The following is a 15,001-nucleotide window of genomic DNA, read 5'->3' on the forward strand; positions in this document are numbered from 1 at the left end:
TATTTTGGATAAAATAGTTAAATAAGATAACTTTTTATTATAGAGCTAATATAGAGAGTCTGCGGTGGACATTTCCAGAGTGCATGTACTCTGCCTCTCAGCCATTGGCCTCTGGCACCACACCACACAATCCCACAATCATTAGACAGTTATGGGAAATTCCCCAATGAATGAATAAAATGCTAAGTACCTGATATGGAGTTATTTTCTTTATGACTTTATCAAAAAAGGAGTTGACTGCTTCCGTGAATCCTGCGTAGGTCGTTCTCAGCTTCATGTTGGGATCTCGCAGCAGCCAACTGTAAAATCAAAGCACGTCGAACGAGTTTGTGTCATGCTGTGAACTTTCTATGGGGTTTCAAACAGGAAATGAGGGGCATGGCATGTGCTAACCTTGATAGGTCGCGCTTCCTTGTGTGTCCCTTTAAACACCTCATATTAATTAATGATCATCAACTGAGCAGACCCTCAACCTAACATTCCCAAAGGCGAAAGCACTCCAAAATACCTTCCTTCGGTCTTTTCAGCCAACAATTACCCAATTATCGGCCTGAGCGTATTTTGATTACAGACATAAATGAATTTATCCTTTAAGGGATAAGGCCTGCCAGATTTAATTATTGCCTGATCCAGTATCTCACTAAAAGTCATCAGTGGCTTTCAGCGGAGGAATGGAAGCGCTTCACTGATATGCTGTGCATTTTATTGTCTCATGTACTTGATATATCAAAATTGGATGTGGTATTATGTGCGATTCCCTGTAAAATGGGTCACTGAGGAGAAAAAAAAAAAGTCTTGAACAGAAACAGAATTGCTAAAATGCATACTTGCAATTCCCTTGCCTTTTTTTTTTTTTTTTTTACCCTGCAGCATAAACAGCTGACAACCCGATCCCCCTGAATGAACAACCCCTTTCCAGGATTCACAGGAAACATTGGAATAATCTGTCTCAGTGTTACCAATCCTATAGGATATAGCAAAATATTTGATTGTGGTTGTGGTGTTTTTACCTAGGCAGTCCTCCCAGATCCCATTCAGCGCAGATGTAAGGCCCAGGACGCAAAATCACCCAGAGGCCCAAGCTTCCTGCGAGGCGAATGTAGGCTCTAGGAAGACATGAAAAGTTTAGAAAAAAAAAAAAAAAAACATATTGTAGTCAGAAGGGTATACGTCTTCCCATTTTAAATGCTTTCGACAGTCGATGAAATGTGGGAAAGGATAATTGTTCTCAAATTAAGATAAAGCTTGTGTTCAACAGCAAATCATTTCCAAAACAATCCTCCCTAATTTTTCTAATCAAATAATGCTCTGAGACATTCGTTTCTATTAGTACCTCGGCAGCAATCAACACATTTCATTGACCAATGTCAAACCCAGGAAACACAGAATCACAGACTCTGAAAGACGAACAACTGAAATGCAAAGTGCTTCGTGGAGGGAACGTTTTCTCAGCAACCAACGGAAATGAGATCCACCATCTTTTCTGATGCAACAGTGCCCTCTGCAGGATGCTAGGTGTACTTCTGTCAAGCCTCTACTTGAGCATTTTGCTTTGGCAATCCTTACTCTAAATCCAGTTCATCCTCAAAGTCAAACACCCCTCGCTCCGGCTCATGCAGGTTCCAAGGCACATAGCTGAGTAGACACAAAGAGTAGCGCTTTTAGCATTCATTTGCAATCAGTAATAATAAGTTTAAAATGTGTTGCATTGCACTTTGTATTCCCTTGAACAGTTCTTTACACAAGTTTAACTGCTGAGCTTGATCGGCTGGCTTTCATGCACTCAGGTTGAGACTGCGCTGCGTTTTATCAGCCGCCTCGCTCTCCTGACCTTTGCGCTCCGGCATGTATTCAACCGTGGCTGAGTTACACAGAGCGCTCTCACGTTGTCAGAGTGTTGATGCCGCAGGCCTTCATCTTCAGCAGCCGGTCCTCCCAGTAGGCTCTGGGGACACGGAAGTAGTGGATGGAGCCTCCCAGGATGCGGAAAGGGTTTTTCTCCAAAGTGAACTGCGAGGAGTTGGCTCTCAGTCCCTCTACGCGCTTCATTTTCGCACTTGGCGGATGGCTTCTGAGAAGAAAAATATTAACGAAAAAATTTAAACAGATTTATAACTATGTGGAAATTTGAGATGTTTTTTTTTCTTTCAGCGCTCTGATAATTTCGGTTCGCCCGCTTAGGTATCTCCCTCACCGTATCGCTAAGATAAAGTGTTTATGTGCGCTTGTGCTGGTGTTTTATCTTGGGTTTTATTATAGTTCTTTTCTATTAATCATTAAAGGAGGGCCATACCCATATGGTGATGTAAGGCGAACTATTCACAAAGGGACAAAGATCAAACATATCATTTTAACAAATTATTAAAGTTTTTTCTGTTGTTTTTTTTACACAACTCTCCTTTTCTTCTCTGTTACAACCAGGGGTGACCTGAGACTGTGTGGGGCCATGAGCAGATATCTGATTTGGGGCCCCATTTCCAGATAAACCCAACATCCATCAGACACCACAGCACCATTTGTATCCTGCTCAGATTTTCCAAGCTTGATTCTTTGCATGTTTGCATGGCATTCTTTATTAAAGGGGACATATCCTGCTTTTCAATTCTTTCTTTTCACATTGAAATCTTTCAATTGTGATCTATATAAAGTGGAACTGCAGTGCTTTGGTCTGAATTCCTCGTTAATTTACCTCCACGTTCCCCTCTTTTGTCCATGTTCTTAGGTGCGTCTGGGAGTAACTTGTTTTGGTGCTGTCTCTTTAAATGCAAATGCAAATCACACCCTGCCCAACTCCAGGTCACAGAACATTCCACTCCACCGCAACCAGCCATTTTTGTAGTATGCTGGGGGACGATTTAATGAACTGTGTGGGTTAATACACCCGACAACAAAGATATGCAACACCTTATTGTCAACACTGAAGAACCTAAGCTTCCTCAAGAGGTGCTGTCTGCTCAGTTCCTTCTTGGATATATCTTTACTATTACTTTTCTGGTTCAGGAGCACAGCAAGGTATTTCTACCCCTTCACGTCATCACCCGTAATATAAAAGACAATTATATTGTCAGTCACACACTCAGGTATAGCATTCATGTTACTTCCATGTGACACAGTGCATCTCAGTCTGTAGCCTCAAAACAACCCTGAATAGAAACTGTTGAAACAATAGGAGGGTAGCAGAGAGTAAGGCGTAGTTCAATTCTGCAGACATACAGGGGCTGGATCTTTCGAAGGACCGGGTCTACGTGGGCCAGGTCCACATCGACTGTAGCTCCATCCAAACACGTCTTTTGGGTAAGGACTCTTACCCAAAGTGCCGTCTGAGTAATGCAGTTAGTAAAGAAGGAGGTAGGAAAAATAGTATTTATGCTTCCTCTCACAGCTATTTTAGCATAGGAACCTATCAAGGTCTCTTACAGGCAACTAAGGAGCTACAGGGAATCCCACAATCCTTTGTGTGACCTGACATATGAGCGCAGCCCACCTTACAGAAATTAACGAAAACGCCAGAGAGAAGAGAGCGCACACTTTGTAGTTCTTTTCCTAAAGGCTGTAGGCCCAGATTTGACTAGAATCATCCATGTGCGGTCCAAAGCTCCTTTCCTACCCACGATAGAGTTCTTACTGTTGACTTCAAGGAACAAGAGCTAGGAGCTTTAATTAGAGGTATTCGGACAGAGGTAGCCCTCCCCAGCTGTCCCCGCCCTTGCCTAGCAGCCAAAGAAGCTGTGAAGCCAAACAAATGGAGCTGAAAATTAATCCTGCTGTCTACACTGTAAATAGCCGCACGGTTTTTTTTTTTGTTTTTTTTTTTCATTTAATTTTATTCTCATTCGATATTTAGCCATTTGACATGTTCAAAGTAATTTTATGTTGATATAGAAAAATACCACTAAATAAAATGCCCTGATAGTAAAACAACAAACCTTATAACTTTAAGCGAAATTGAATTCAAACTCCAAAACTAACCAACAGTAAAACCACTTGAAGGTTTTTACAGGTGTTCATTAGGATCTGCAGAATCAGACTAACCTGACTCTCTGCATTGACACATTTTGCCAAAAAATTATTTTCAGTATTTTACAATATTTTAGAAATATTGACTTTAGTTTAGTCACATTGTATCATTAAATAAAACCACTGGAGAACCCGGGTAGATGTTGTTTGATAAGTTATCTGACAACGATGTCATTTTAAAACATTTATTCCAGTGTGGTGAGTCTGCCTGCTGCAACTTTTGGCTGCAGAGGCAGAAAGCCTTTAGCTCGGGCAGTGGGCGGGGTTCTGCCCCCAAATCCATGCCTGCCTTCAAATGTAAACGCGTTACAAAGCCTTTCTTACCTCGTAAACTGAGAAGCAATTATTACAGCAGCAGCGAAGCCAAGCAGGAGCAAATAGCGTTGCTTTAAGGACAGACGGACACCTAAAACCGACGACTTTTCCATGGACCAAAACAGCGGGACTTCTGTTTCCTGTGCGCGCTTCCGCAGTGTCAACAGAGCGGAGCGCGCACCCGTGCAGTCCTCTTCAATAACACAGGACCCTGGCAGACCAACCACACCGATCACACACCGTCCGATGTAAAAGTAAAACACTAAGCGCTTATATTCTTTATACCGACTGGTCTTAAAGCGCAGGGCTTTACACGTCTGTTGATTATTTACCAAGATGAAAAGGAGGCTGAGAGGAAGTTTTCCTTTCCTCTTGAACAGCGCAACGCATAGGTACTGGTCCATTTCGATCACGTGTTAAAGGAACGGTCTCAACGCTACGCTGATGTTGTCAGTACTGAGTTGGAAAAACCAAAACTAAATCAAACCAAAAAAAAAAAAAAAAAATCTAAAACCAATGTCACCATCTAACGTGAAACAATTTCAACAGCTAAACAAAGCTATGAAATGGGATTTTTAGAAAGTTACGATTTCAGTAAGATTTCCAAGCACCACTCTATGGATGTTATTGCACGCAGGTTGCAGGTGGAAATAGCATAAAGGAGGCTGGCAGGACAATGGGATGCGAAGCTGAGCAATGCACACAAATAGGACAATGTAGGCAGCAAATAGGGCTGGGCAATATAATAACATCCTGATATTTTTTAGGCTGAATACCGATATATGGTATTTATCTCGATATGTTTTTCATTTAATAAAGTAATTATAAAAAGGCATCCCTACAGCAAAGCTTTATTCCACAGGTAAATTATTTAACAAAAAGCTGTAGATAAATGTAAAAAAAAAATAACCTAATGGAATACATAAAAGTATAGTTATAGCGCAACATTATACAATCTCAATATAAACGATATATCGTATTTTTCAGTCTATAAATCACTCTAGACTATAAGTCGCATCAGTCAAAAAATGCGTCACAAAGAGGAAAAAAAACATATATAAGTCGCGCCGCACTATACGTCGCACTTGGCAATACACATTTATTTAGACATTTATTTCACACAATCTAAGACTAAAAACTGACATTTAATCTGGTAAACCGATTTATCTAATTACACAGCTGCATCCACAAGAGGCTGAATTACACGGAACATAGCTGGGAGGATGAATGGGGTAAATTAGCAACTCCAACCAGCAAGGGTTTAACCAGCGCATTTGAGCATAATGACACGTTACGCCGAAAGTTGTAAAAATTACGTCTAAATTAGACCGTGATCGTAACGGTGCTATGTGCTAAGCTAACAGTAAAACATGGATGCTTCAGAGCAACATAAAGCTCACATACATCAGCAAAGTTGTAACCCGCCTGGACAGCAGACCTTTAAACTAGCTCTAGTTGTTATTAGCTTCGCAGACAGTCTAATGACAGAGTTTTGTCACAGTCTGGGCCCTTCAACCTGCACCACGCAACTCCCCTGCGCGAATGCACACTCAAACACCAAAAGAACATACAAACATGTTCAGTCTTTGTTGTCCATAAATTAATGTTTCAATTAATTTTTAAGTGGTACAGGAGCAGGATAGCCCTCTTGTGGCTATAGATGGTAATGTTTACTACTTGGTTCATATACTGGTCAATATGAATTACCATTTAAAGTTGATATATAAGCCATAAAAAACACGTGGCTTGGGATCACCCCAAAAAATACGGCAGTCTCATCTTATATCTCTTATTTTATGTCAATATTTTTTTAAAATCTCGATATGTTGCCCAGGCCTAGTTGCGAATACAGATGCATAGAAGCATATACATGTATGACCACTACAGCCATATTTGTGTGTTCTTTTCTGTGAGCAAGCTTGAATACCACTTTTCCTGACAGAAATACATGCTATATATATATATATATATATAATATATAATATATATATATATATATATATAAGATATGATATAGAGAGAGAGATAGAGACTAGCTAGATCCTTAGATAGATAGATAGCTAGATGATCGATAGATCGCTAGCTCGTAGATAGATAGTAGATAGATAGATAGATAGATCTTTGTAAGTAGTGTTTCGTGTGTAATTTGCTCAGTAGGTTTTCTGTGGTGTAAAGTATTTTCAGTGAGAGAGAGAGAGAGAGAGAGAGCTTTAGGACACTGTTGTTCTCCAACAACAATAGTAAGCCTTATTCACAGTATTTGTGGCCTCCCAGTACCATTTGACCCTCAGATGCTCTCGAATCAGCCGACAGTGGATTTTCTCCAACATTTCAGCCTTTTGGATACTAAAGCTAAAGCTTGGTAAGCCTGGCCACACTACAATATATCTCACTAGCAGTAACATCAGTTCTCTGATGTTCTGTTAAACCTTTTTAATATGTTGTATATGGTGTTTTGATCACAGCTTACAAGATCTGCTTTTTCTGTTTCTGCTAAACAAGATCTCATATTAAAGTGGGGACAATGAGCAGTTTGGAGGGTCTGAGGGCCAACTCCTCTCAGTTCACTCTGAGGGGGGAGCCCTTTCGCATCCTGGGAGGCTCCATCCACTACTTCCGCGTGCCCAGACCATACTGGAAGGACCGGCTGCTGAAGATGAAGGCCTGTGGTCTCAATACTCTTGCAACGTGTGTTTGCCTTTAAACACAGACCGAAATTAATTAAGTGCCTTTGAACACACTTTTCTCCACACAGACTGAAAACTTGCATTAAACATCTGCGATGTCACTAAATATAACCTTCATTGCAGTATCGTGCACTATATCTGAAAGTCAAGTGCAGGCCAGGAAACCAACCAACTTAAACAAGCTCCACCATTTCTGACAGAGAGTGGTCAAATATATAGTCAGAGCTTTGTCAGAAGTTGTCATATTACTGGATTTTATAGAGGTTTATATATTTGATCCTACATTTTAACAATGGGATGAAAAAAAAACACTCAATAAATTTCAGCTTGTGCACCCAGCTTTAGTTTTCAGATGTCATTGAATTTTGTAAAACTGTTTAACCCTAATAAATAGAATAATCAAAATTAGCCATTAATAGTCCACAGTTAATATGCTAATGTGGGGCTTTTTTTTCAACTTTTGACTAACACTGTTACATACATCAGGATTTCTATAACCTATTGGATTGTGTTTTCATTTATTATAGACAAAACCTTTCCTTTCTGGTCTGTTTTGCAGATACGTGCCATGGAACCTGCATGAGCCTGAGAGAGGAGCGTTTAACTTCCAAGATCAGCTAGATCTCAGGAAAGGCTCAGCATAATATCGTTGTTTAGTTGGAATACAGAAAAAGACTTTCTGAGTTGGCAGTTTTGAAAAAAAAAAAACATTTCTGTGTCTCTTTCATGCAGGGCTTACATCAGCTTAGCAGCAGAGATAGGTTTCTGGGTGATCCTACGGCCTGGACCTTACATCTGTGCTGAATGGGACTTGGGTGGCTTACCTAGGTGACGGCATCGGACTTTTATTTTTTCAAATGGGATATTTTTTGGTGATCTTCTGTTGTCTTTGGTATACCCATTGTCTGATTTGTATTGTTTTGGGGGGGTTGTTTCCAGCTGGTTGCTACAAGATAAAGACATGCAGTTGAGGACGACTTACCCTGGATTTGTAAATGCTGTCAACTTGTACTTTGACAAACTTGTCTCGGTTGTTAAACCCTTGATGGTAACTGCACGTCCCTGTTTTGTTATGGCTTTTTGTTTTAAAAAGAACAGTCGGACGTTTGATTAAAAGAATGTATTTTTTTTTAGTTTGAAAATGGCGGACCAATCATTGCTCTCCAAATCGAGAACGAGTATGGATCATACGCTAAAGACGACGAATATATGCCTTTCCTAAAGAATGTGAGTTAATTGCTGGCTTTTTTCGGCAACAACCTTCTTTTATTTTAATGTATTTAATTTTTCTTCATTTACCTACTTCCATATACATTATAGTGTCTCCAATCCCGAGGGGTCAGTGAGCTCCTGCTAACATCTGACAACTGGGAAGGCTTGGGATACAGAGGGATGGAGGGAGGTAATTACATCATTTATGACAGAACATGCGGTATCTTGCGTTTTCCGATTAGTTATATGTTGCTCTTAATGTCGTTGAAAATATTTGTGAATTTGATCCTTTCAGTTCTAAAAACAATAAATCTCCAGAGGCTGTCGTTTGGAGCCATTCAGCACTTAGCATGCCTGCAGGTAAATAGTGCTAACTAAGCATTTAATGCTTGCCTTGCTGCCGTCGCTGCATCTTTACAGCTTATAAAGGTGAAGTGCAGACTTGCCCCTTCCCGGTAAGGATGGGTAAAAAGCCTTTGACTAAATTCCTCCTGCTCCAGTAGCATAATCTCACATGTAAAAGAAAGTGAAATATTCACTCTTTAATCTGAGAACATTTAGTCATTAGCGAGGAGAGGGGGCCCTAACTTTTCACACAACCCCTGGTGGCGCAATTGTTAACTTTAAGATGAATGTAAATGAGATAAGTTGAGCTAAGCTTCTGGGAACTAATTAGTACTCATGGCTTGCTGACTTCCTGAGTTATTAACATGACATGACACAGTGGCCCATTCTCTTTAGCCAAGGGAGGTAAAAACATATCCAAAGCTCATATTTAGAGCAGCACAGTTTGACATCATGGGGTCATCGAGTCTCTATGACAACCATTGGAGCTTATTTGAATATCAAGCAGCTGTTTAGGAGGCGCACCAGCGAAAAAGAGGGATCTGTTCTACCAAAACACACGTAAACACATCCAATCTGTTAATCTCTACTCAGCCTTTGTGCTTTGTCAGATGAGCTTAAAATGTAGCTTTTCAGAAACAGACACTTCAGGCAGCTTTGGCATGAAATAAAGAGATGTGCTGGAAAGCGTCCTCATGCGGCAGGATCTGTGATGCTGTAGGCCTGTTTTCACTCCCAAAGGCATCAGGAATCTTCTTAGACTGCATGTTATCACAAGCTCTTTAAAATACCAGCACATCTCCAGTAAACTGTTGTTAGCCTCTGTCAGCAACTGAAAATGGGTCGTCAACAGAATAAAAGGTGCAAAACATCTGGACAAATCAACATAGGAATGGTTGTCCACTCCAAATATCCACCGTCTCCTATAACCATCTCAGGACTAAATCTTATGTAAAAAAAAAAAACTGAGGTGAAGAGAGGGTTGGAGAAGACCCCGGAATCTAGAAGATATAGATGGAGATAGTCATCTCTCTCTGTATGCCAGTTTATTAAAAATGTGATTATTGTAATTTTATTTAAGTACAGTCCTATTGGCAAAAAGGATTGTTCAAAGTTTAGACAGCAATTGAACCATTATGCTACCATCAATGCATTGCATAATGTAAATATGAACAATACTATATTTATATATATATATATATATATATATATATATATATATATATATATATATATATATATATATATATAAATACATATAGTCATTATCTTCACTTGTTAAATTGTTACATGTTTAAAAGAGGCCAATTCAAAAACCACTGTCATTTACAATAAGAAATTCCTTAATGTGGGATTTTTTTTCTCACCAAACAAAGTTACTCAAATCAAAAGTTTTTTTTTTTTTTTTTGTTTTTTTTTTTTACATTTGCAATGTGCTTATGTTGCTGCAAAATACATGAATTTTTAAAAAAAAAAATGTTTTTACACATCTTTACCATGGGTGCCAACAACTCTTGTCAATATTGTGAATCAAATAATGACTCCCTTGCACTGGTTAGCCAGTGTTAGATGGGATTTCTAATAGACCTTATTTATTTATTACACACACGTATTGTTTTCAGCCCCAGAAACCTCTGATGGTGATGGAGTATTGGTCTGGGTGGTTTGATGTCTGGGGAGAGCTTCATCATGTGTTCCACGCAGAAGGTACTTAAGCTTTGGAGCCCTTCTTGTTTCCAGCATCCACTCACGTTATTGCACACGCCTAAATAACAATTAAGAGTCATTACCTGAAGATCCGTTTGAAAGGCAGGGGTGCTGCCGCAAAGGTTGATACTAGCTCTTGCTTCTTGCATAATCTCACATTTTATCTGAGCTTTTTCACGACCACAGTGAGTGACTTATGTGCTGCCCTGACAGACATGCTGGGTGTGGTGTCTGAGATTTTGGCGAGAGGAGTTTCCATTAACCTGTACATGTTTCATGGTGGGACCAACTTTGGCTTCATGAATGGAGCAATGGACTTTGGCATCTACAAACCAGTTACAACAAGTTATGGTAGGGAGAGGAGGGGTCTTTTGAGCAAAAATCAAATCAATAGCATAACAATATGTGATAAACATTTAACATTGGTTTTATAAACGGTTTCTTGGCAGATTATGACGCTCCACTCTCTGAAGCGGGGGACTACACTACCAAATTTGAAGCTCTGAGGGATTTATTCAGCCGGTACAACTGTAAGTCCTTCAGCAATCTCATCTGGACTACCGTTCAAGTTTCACAAGACGAAAGGAGCACCTTGCAATCAATTTCTTGTCCTCGTTATCAACGAAATCGGAAATGGCGGCGTGATTGGTTTTCAATGAAATGCCTGCCTGTGTTCCAGCTGAAGCGCTTCCTGAGGTGCCTTCTCCTCTGGAGAGGACAGCTTATGAGCCTGTGTTCACGCAGCAGTACCTGTCTCTGTGGGACAGTCTGCAGTTCACAGAGAAGGTAAGCTACCTGTACGGTGTGACAGCTTAAATCACAAATCACAATAAATTGTTACATCCTAAGACACGGTTCGCTGGATTAGTTTGTGACATGTTAACGCAGCTTAGTTATAGCACATAAATGAACAAATAGTATTAAAAAGACCAAAGAACAAACCTGACAGGTCAAGGATTACATTTCGGAAAAGTTAAAGGCAGGGTCAGATTGTGAAACAGCATCTCATCGTTAAAATCCTCACAGGGCACAGTTCAATCCATCATCCAAAACTGGAAAGGATATTGAACAGCTGCAGACCATGCCCAGAAATTCCTATGTGAGCGTTGATAAGGGAAGCGAACAGAACAACCACTGGAACTGTTGGGAGCTGCAAAGATCCACAGCTTAACTTGGAGAATGTGTGGACAGGACATCCATTTGTCATGTAGTCTGCAAATCTGACCTTCGTGGAAGATGAAAGCTAATGTTCACAGTAGTTGGTAGTTTACCACAAGCCACGGGTTACAGTTTAGACAAAGGTGCTCTTTTCAGATAAGACCAAACTGAAATGCTTTGGCCTACATATAAACACTGGGTGCTGCTTCACCACAGAAAAGTAAGCTGGTAGGAGTTGATGGGAAGATGGGTGGCTTTGAATACAAGGCAGTCAACAGACCTTGTAGATGCTGAACAAAAAAAGACTTGAGTCAAGTAGAGGGTCACCCCAACAGGTCAAGGAACTCAGACATGCAGCCCAAACCCCAGCGGTCTGGGTCAGAGCATAATAATGCGTTAGAATGGCCTAGTCAAAGTTCAGACCAAAATCCAACGGCAATTCTTCAGTAAGACTTGAAGATCGATGTTCACGAAGGCTGCCAAACCAACCAACCTTTTCCGTTCACTTCAAACACTACGTTGTGTTGGTCTATCACATAAAGAAACAGTAAAAAGCACTTTGTGGATGTAACAAGAGAGAATTTGAGAAGGGGAATTCTCAAATTCCTAAATGTGACCATGTACCCATGCAGCCGTGCAGGTCGGAGAGCCCGATAAACATGGAGAATCTCCCGGTCAACAACAACAGCGGTCAGTCGTATGGCTACACGCTGTACGAAACTACCATCAGCAGCGGAGGAGCTCTTAACTCCGTGAACAACATCCGGGACAGAGCACTGGTGAGAGACCCATAGACAGACATAGTGCTTCTACATAATGCAAGTTCATGCTATGTGACTCACATCCTGCATGCACCTTGATGTTCTTCAGGTGTTCTTGGATAGGCAATATGTAGGGTGTTTGGACCACAGGACTCATGAAGTCGCACTGCCTGATGCCAAGGTATTATTTATCAAGTGCTACGTGAGCATAGAAGAACTTGTTGTCGGCTCCTTGAACAGAGACTTTATAGGTAGAAGTTGCAAACGTAATATTCTGTTTGACACTATTTTAAGCTTCATCAGTTTTTCAAGAACAGAGTTTGTTTTATCTTATATGTTAATGCCTGCCAAATATTTTCAAACTGGGTAACAGTTTAGAATTGCTGGTTGTTCTTTTTGTTCGCTCTTTTGCCTTTATCTTTATCTTCATCTTTTTTTTTTTTTACGTTGATTTTCATCACGACTCCTTATCAGAACTCTCCAAATACGTAACACGGACTTGTGCGCTTCACAGGGAGAGAGGACTTTGGCTGTGCTTGTTGAAAACTGTGGAAGAGTGAACTATGGGAAAGCTCTCGATAATCAGCGCAAAGGTATTCGCACATCGCTGTACAAGGAGCACTATACATCACGTGCCGCTTTATTACTACCTTTCTATTATGATCCACTCAAAACCTTTTTATAAGCCATTTGGGAGGCATTTTCACAGCTAAAACAATCCAATTTTACAGGTAAAGAATTATCATCAGGTATTTTAAATAAAGTGAACCAAAAGAAGTTAAAGAAAGCAGACCTTTTCATCTTTGATGTCCCAAACCATTATTGATTATTATGATTTTTTTTTTCTGGTTCACACATTTGTATGTTTAGTGTTCACCATAGTGTTAATGACTTGGATTTGGATTGTTGGTTACAGGTATTGTGGGAGACATTGAGCTAAATCACACGCCCCTAAGAGGATTCACCATGTTCTGTCTAGATCTAAAGCCATGCTTTCTGAAAAGGTTTGCGCTCTATATCTGAATTTTCCAATTCGTTTGAATCTGTTCCTGACATTATCCTTGTGTGAAACAGCACCAACCTTAACAGTGAGACTGAGCATAATTTCTGTCAATAGTTTGTGTGCTGAATTAAGCATCAGGATCAATGAGAGTTCACACACTTAGATTGACTCTCTTCTGGAACTGCACGGCATCCCTAATGTGTTTCTTTTTAGACTGTCAACTTCAGGTCAGTGGAAAACCGACTACAAGTCACCGCCGGTCCCAGGGTTTTTCCAGGCCAAGCTCGTTGTGGACGGCCTCCCGAAAGACACCTTCATCAAACTCCCTGTGAATATATGTATTTATTTATTTATGTGGTGATTTAATGGCATTAATGGCATCAGCAAGAATAAAACAAAATCTACTCTTCATGGATTGTATTTGTTTAATGAATATTTCAATTGCAAACCAAACCCAAACAAATTTTAAGATCTGTTTTAAATTACCAGGGATTTCAAAAACATTAAAAATATATATAATTCTTGCTTGAATTTGGAACATTTTGGGGAGGGAAAAAGAGCTTCCCCCTTTGCCGATCCTACACATGAACCATGCATGTTGCTTCACAGGATTGGGGTAAAGGGGTTGTGTTTGTCAACGGCCAGAACCTTGGTCGTTACTGGCTCATCGGACCCCAGCAGTTCCTTTATCTCCCAGGGCCTTGGCTCAGAACTGGAGAGAATCAGGTACAATGTCCAAACTACAAAGGTGGTTCAAATTATCTATGGTTATCTTCAGAAGCAGAAAAGGAATTTGATTTTTGCTCTCTCTCTCTGTCTCTCTCTCTCTCTGCGAGTTTGTTTAGGATTAAATTATGCCTTATAATGTATTTTTGTCTCTGCTTTCTTTCAGATCATTGTTTTTGAAGAAGAAAAAGTTGATGGCAAAATTTTGTTTTCTGAAACTCCTGATTGTGGAAAGACTATTGATGTTTACAAACTTCCCTTTTGCAGTCTGCTGTAAATATTATCCACAGATAAATGCGTTACTGTGACTGAACATTAATGGGGAATTAGACGCACCAGTTAACACACTAGTGGTGTGATTCTCCTTTGTGGCAGTTTAACTAATTTTATTCAGAGCTAAATGTTTTTTTGCTATTGTTGCTTCTGTGCCATACACTGCAACGCTTTCCAGAATTAAAGAGACTTTCCGGCAGAGTAAACATTTTTTAAACACATGTACACTGACAATAAAAATACAATTTAGTGATGAAGTGTGCATTTCCACTGCTGGATCTTCAATAAATACAAGGTTTATAATGAGCCCAGCAAAGATAAAATTAAAGAAATCTGCTTTTGTGATTTTGTTGTTGTTGATTACCTCACAAGAGGATCAAGAATAAAGCGAATCCTTCAGCGATCATTGAATAATTTTGGATCATTTTGAGTGGATGGGTATGGTTTCATAACGGTGTTTATAAAACACAGCTTCAAACCAGCAAAACTTTAATTTACTTCAACACAAGCCACTGCCTGGGGCCAACTCTTCATGCTTTCCGTGTTTTCGCCTATGCTTCAAATGTTTTCTGCAGCTAAAACAGATAAACAACCTTGACAGCTTCGATTAAAAACACATAAATATATTATTAACTAATCAGTTGGTTTTGCCTTAGTGATGTTATAAGACGCGTGTCTGCGTAGCAATTTGTTGTTAAGAGGATGCAATTTGTCTGGATTAAATTACTCAAAACTGAGCAGCAACATGAATAGACAACTTGACCATGTCACCCAGAGTTTTACATCTAGAGTGACTC

General features: G+C 39.9%; 2 protein-coding genes across 4 annotated transcripts in view; one reads left to right on the plus strand and one right to left on the minus strand.

The window, feature by feature from the left end:
• LOC105929202 (beta-galactosidase-1-like protein 2) overlaps window positions 1–4,770 on the minus strand; it is a 36,420-nt gene extending 31,650 nt beyond the window's left edge. The window contains exons 1-6 of one of the 2 annotated variants that reach the window (XM_036149862.1): window positions 4,665–4,739; window positions 4,342–4,543; window positions 1,886–2,071; window positions 1,567–1,635; window positions 1,011–1,106; window positions 191–299 (exon numbers count right to left, since the gene is read on the minus strand). In XM_036149862.1, the coding sequence (XP_036005755.1) occupies window positions 191–299; window positions 1,011–1,106; window positions 1,567–1,635; window positions 1,886–2,071; window positions 4,342–4,543; window positions 4,665–4,722 (720 nt within the window). In that variant the 5' untranslated portion in view covers window positions 4,723–4,739. Of the gene's footprint in view, window positions 1–190; window positions 300–1,010; window positions 1,107–1,566; window positions 1,636–1,885; window positions 2,072–4,341 lie in introns of both variants that reach the window. The other variant, XM_036149861.1, reaches the window with a different exon arrangement.
• A 1,750-nt stretch (window positions 4,771–6,520) lies between these two features.
• Window positions 6,521–15,001, plus strand: LOC105929212 (beta-galactosidase-1-like protein 2). 2 transcript variants are annotated; one of them, XM_036150180.1, is made up of 19 exons: window positions 6,521–6,694; window positions 6,835–7,020; window positions 7,579–7,647; window positions 7,752–7,847; window positions 7,959–8,067; window positions 8,154–8,246; window positions 8,340–8,421; window positions 8,527–8,591; window positions 10,199–10,283; window positions 10,497–10,634; window positions 10,733–10,813; window positions 10,963–11,069; window positions 12,074–12,220; window positions 12,312–12,383; window positions 12,717–12,795; window positions 13,119–13,206; window positions 13,419–13,533; window positions 13,815–13,931; window positions 14,098–14,998. In XM_036150180.1, the coding sequence occupies exons 2-19, from the start codon at window positions 6,857–6,859 to the stop codon at window positions 14,206–14,208; spliced, it is 1,818 nt and encodes a 605-aa protein (XP_036006073.1). In that variant the 5' UTR covers window positions 6,521–6,694; window positions 6,835–6,856; the 3' UTR covers window positions 14,209–14,998. The 2 variants fall into 2 exon arrangements, with proteins under 2 accessions (XP_036006073.1, XP_036006072.1); XM_036150179.1 differs by having other exon boundaries at window positions 8,340–8,591; window positions 14,098–15,001.

Source organism: Fundulus heteroclitus, chromosome 18 (genome assembly GCF_011125445.2).
Source record: "Fundulus heteroclitus isolate FHET01 chromosome 18, MU-UCD_Fhet_4.1, whole genome shotgun sequence".
Classification (NCBI taxonomy): domain Eukaryota; kingdom Metazoa; phylum Chordata; class Actinopteri; order Cyprinodontiformes; family Fundulidae; genus Fundulus; species Fundulus heteroclitus.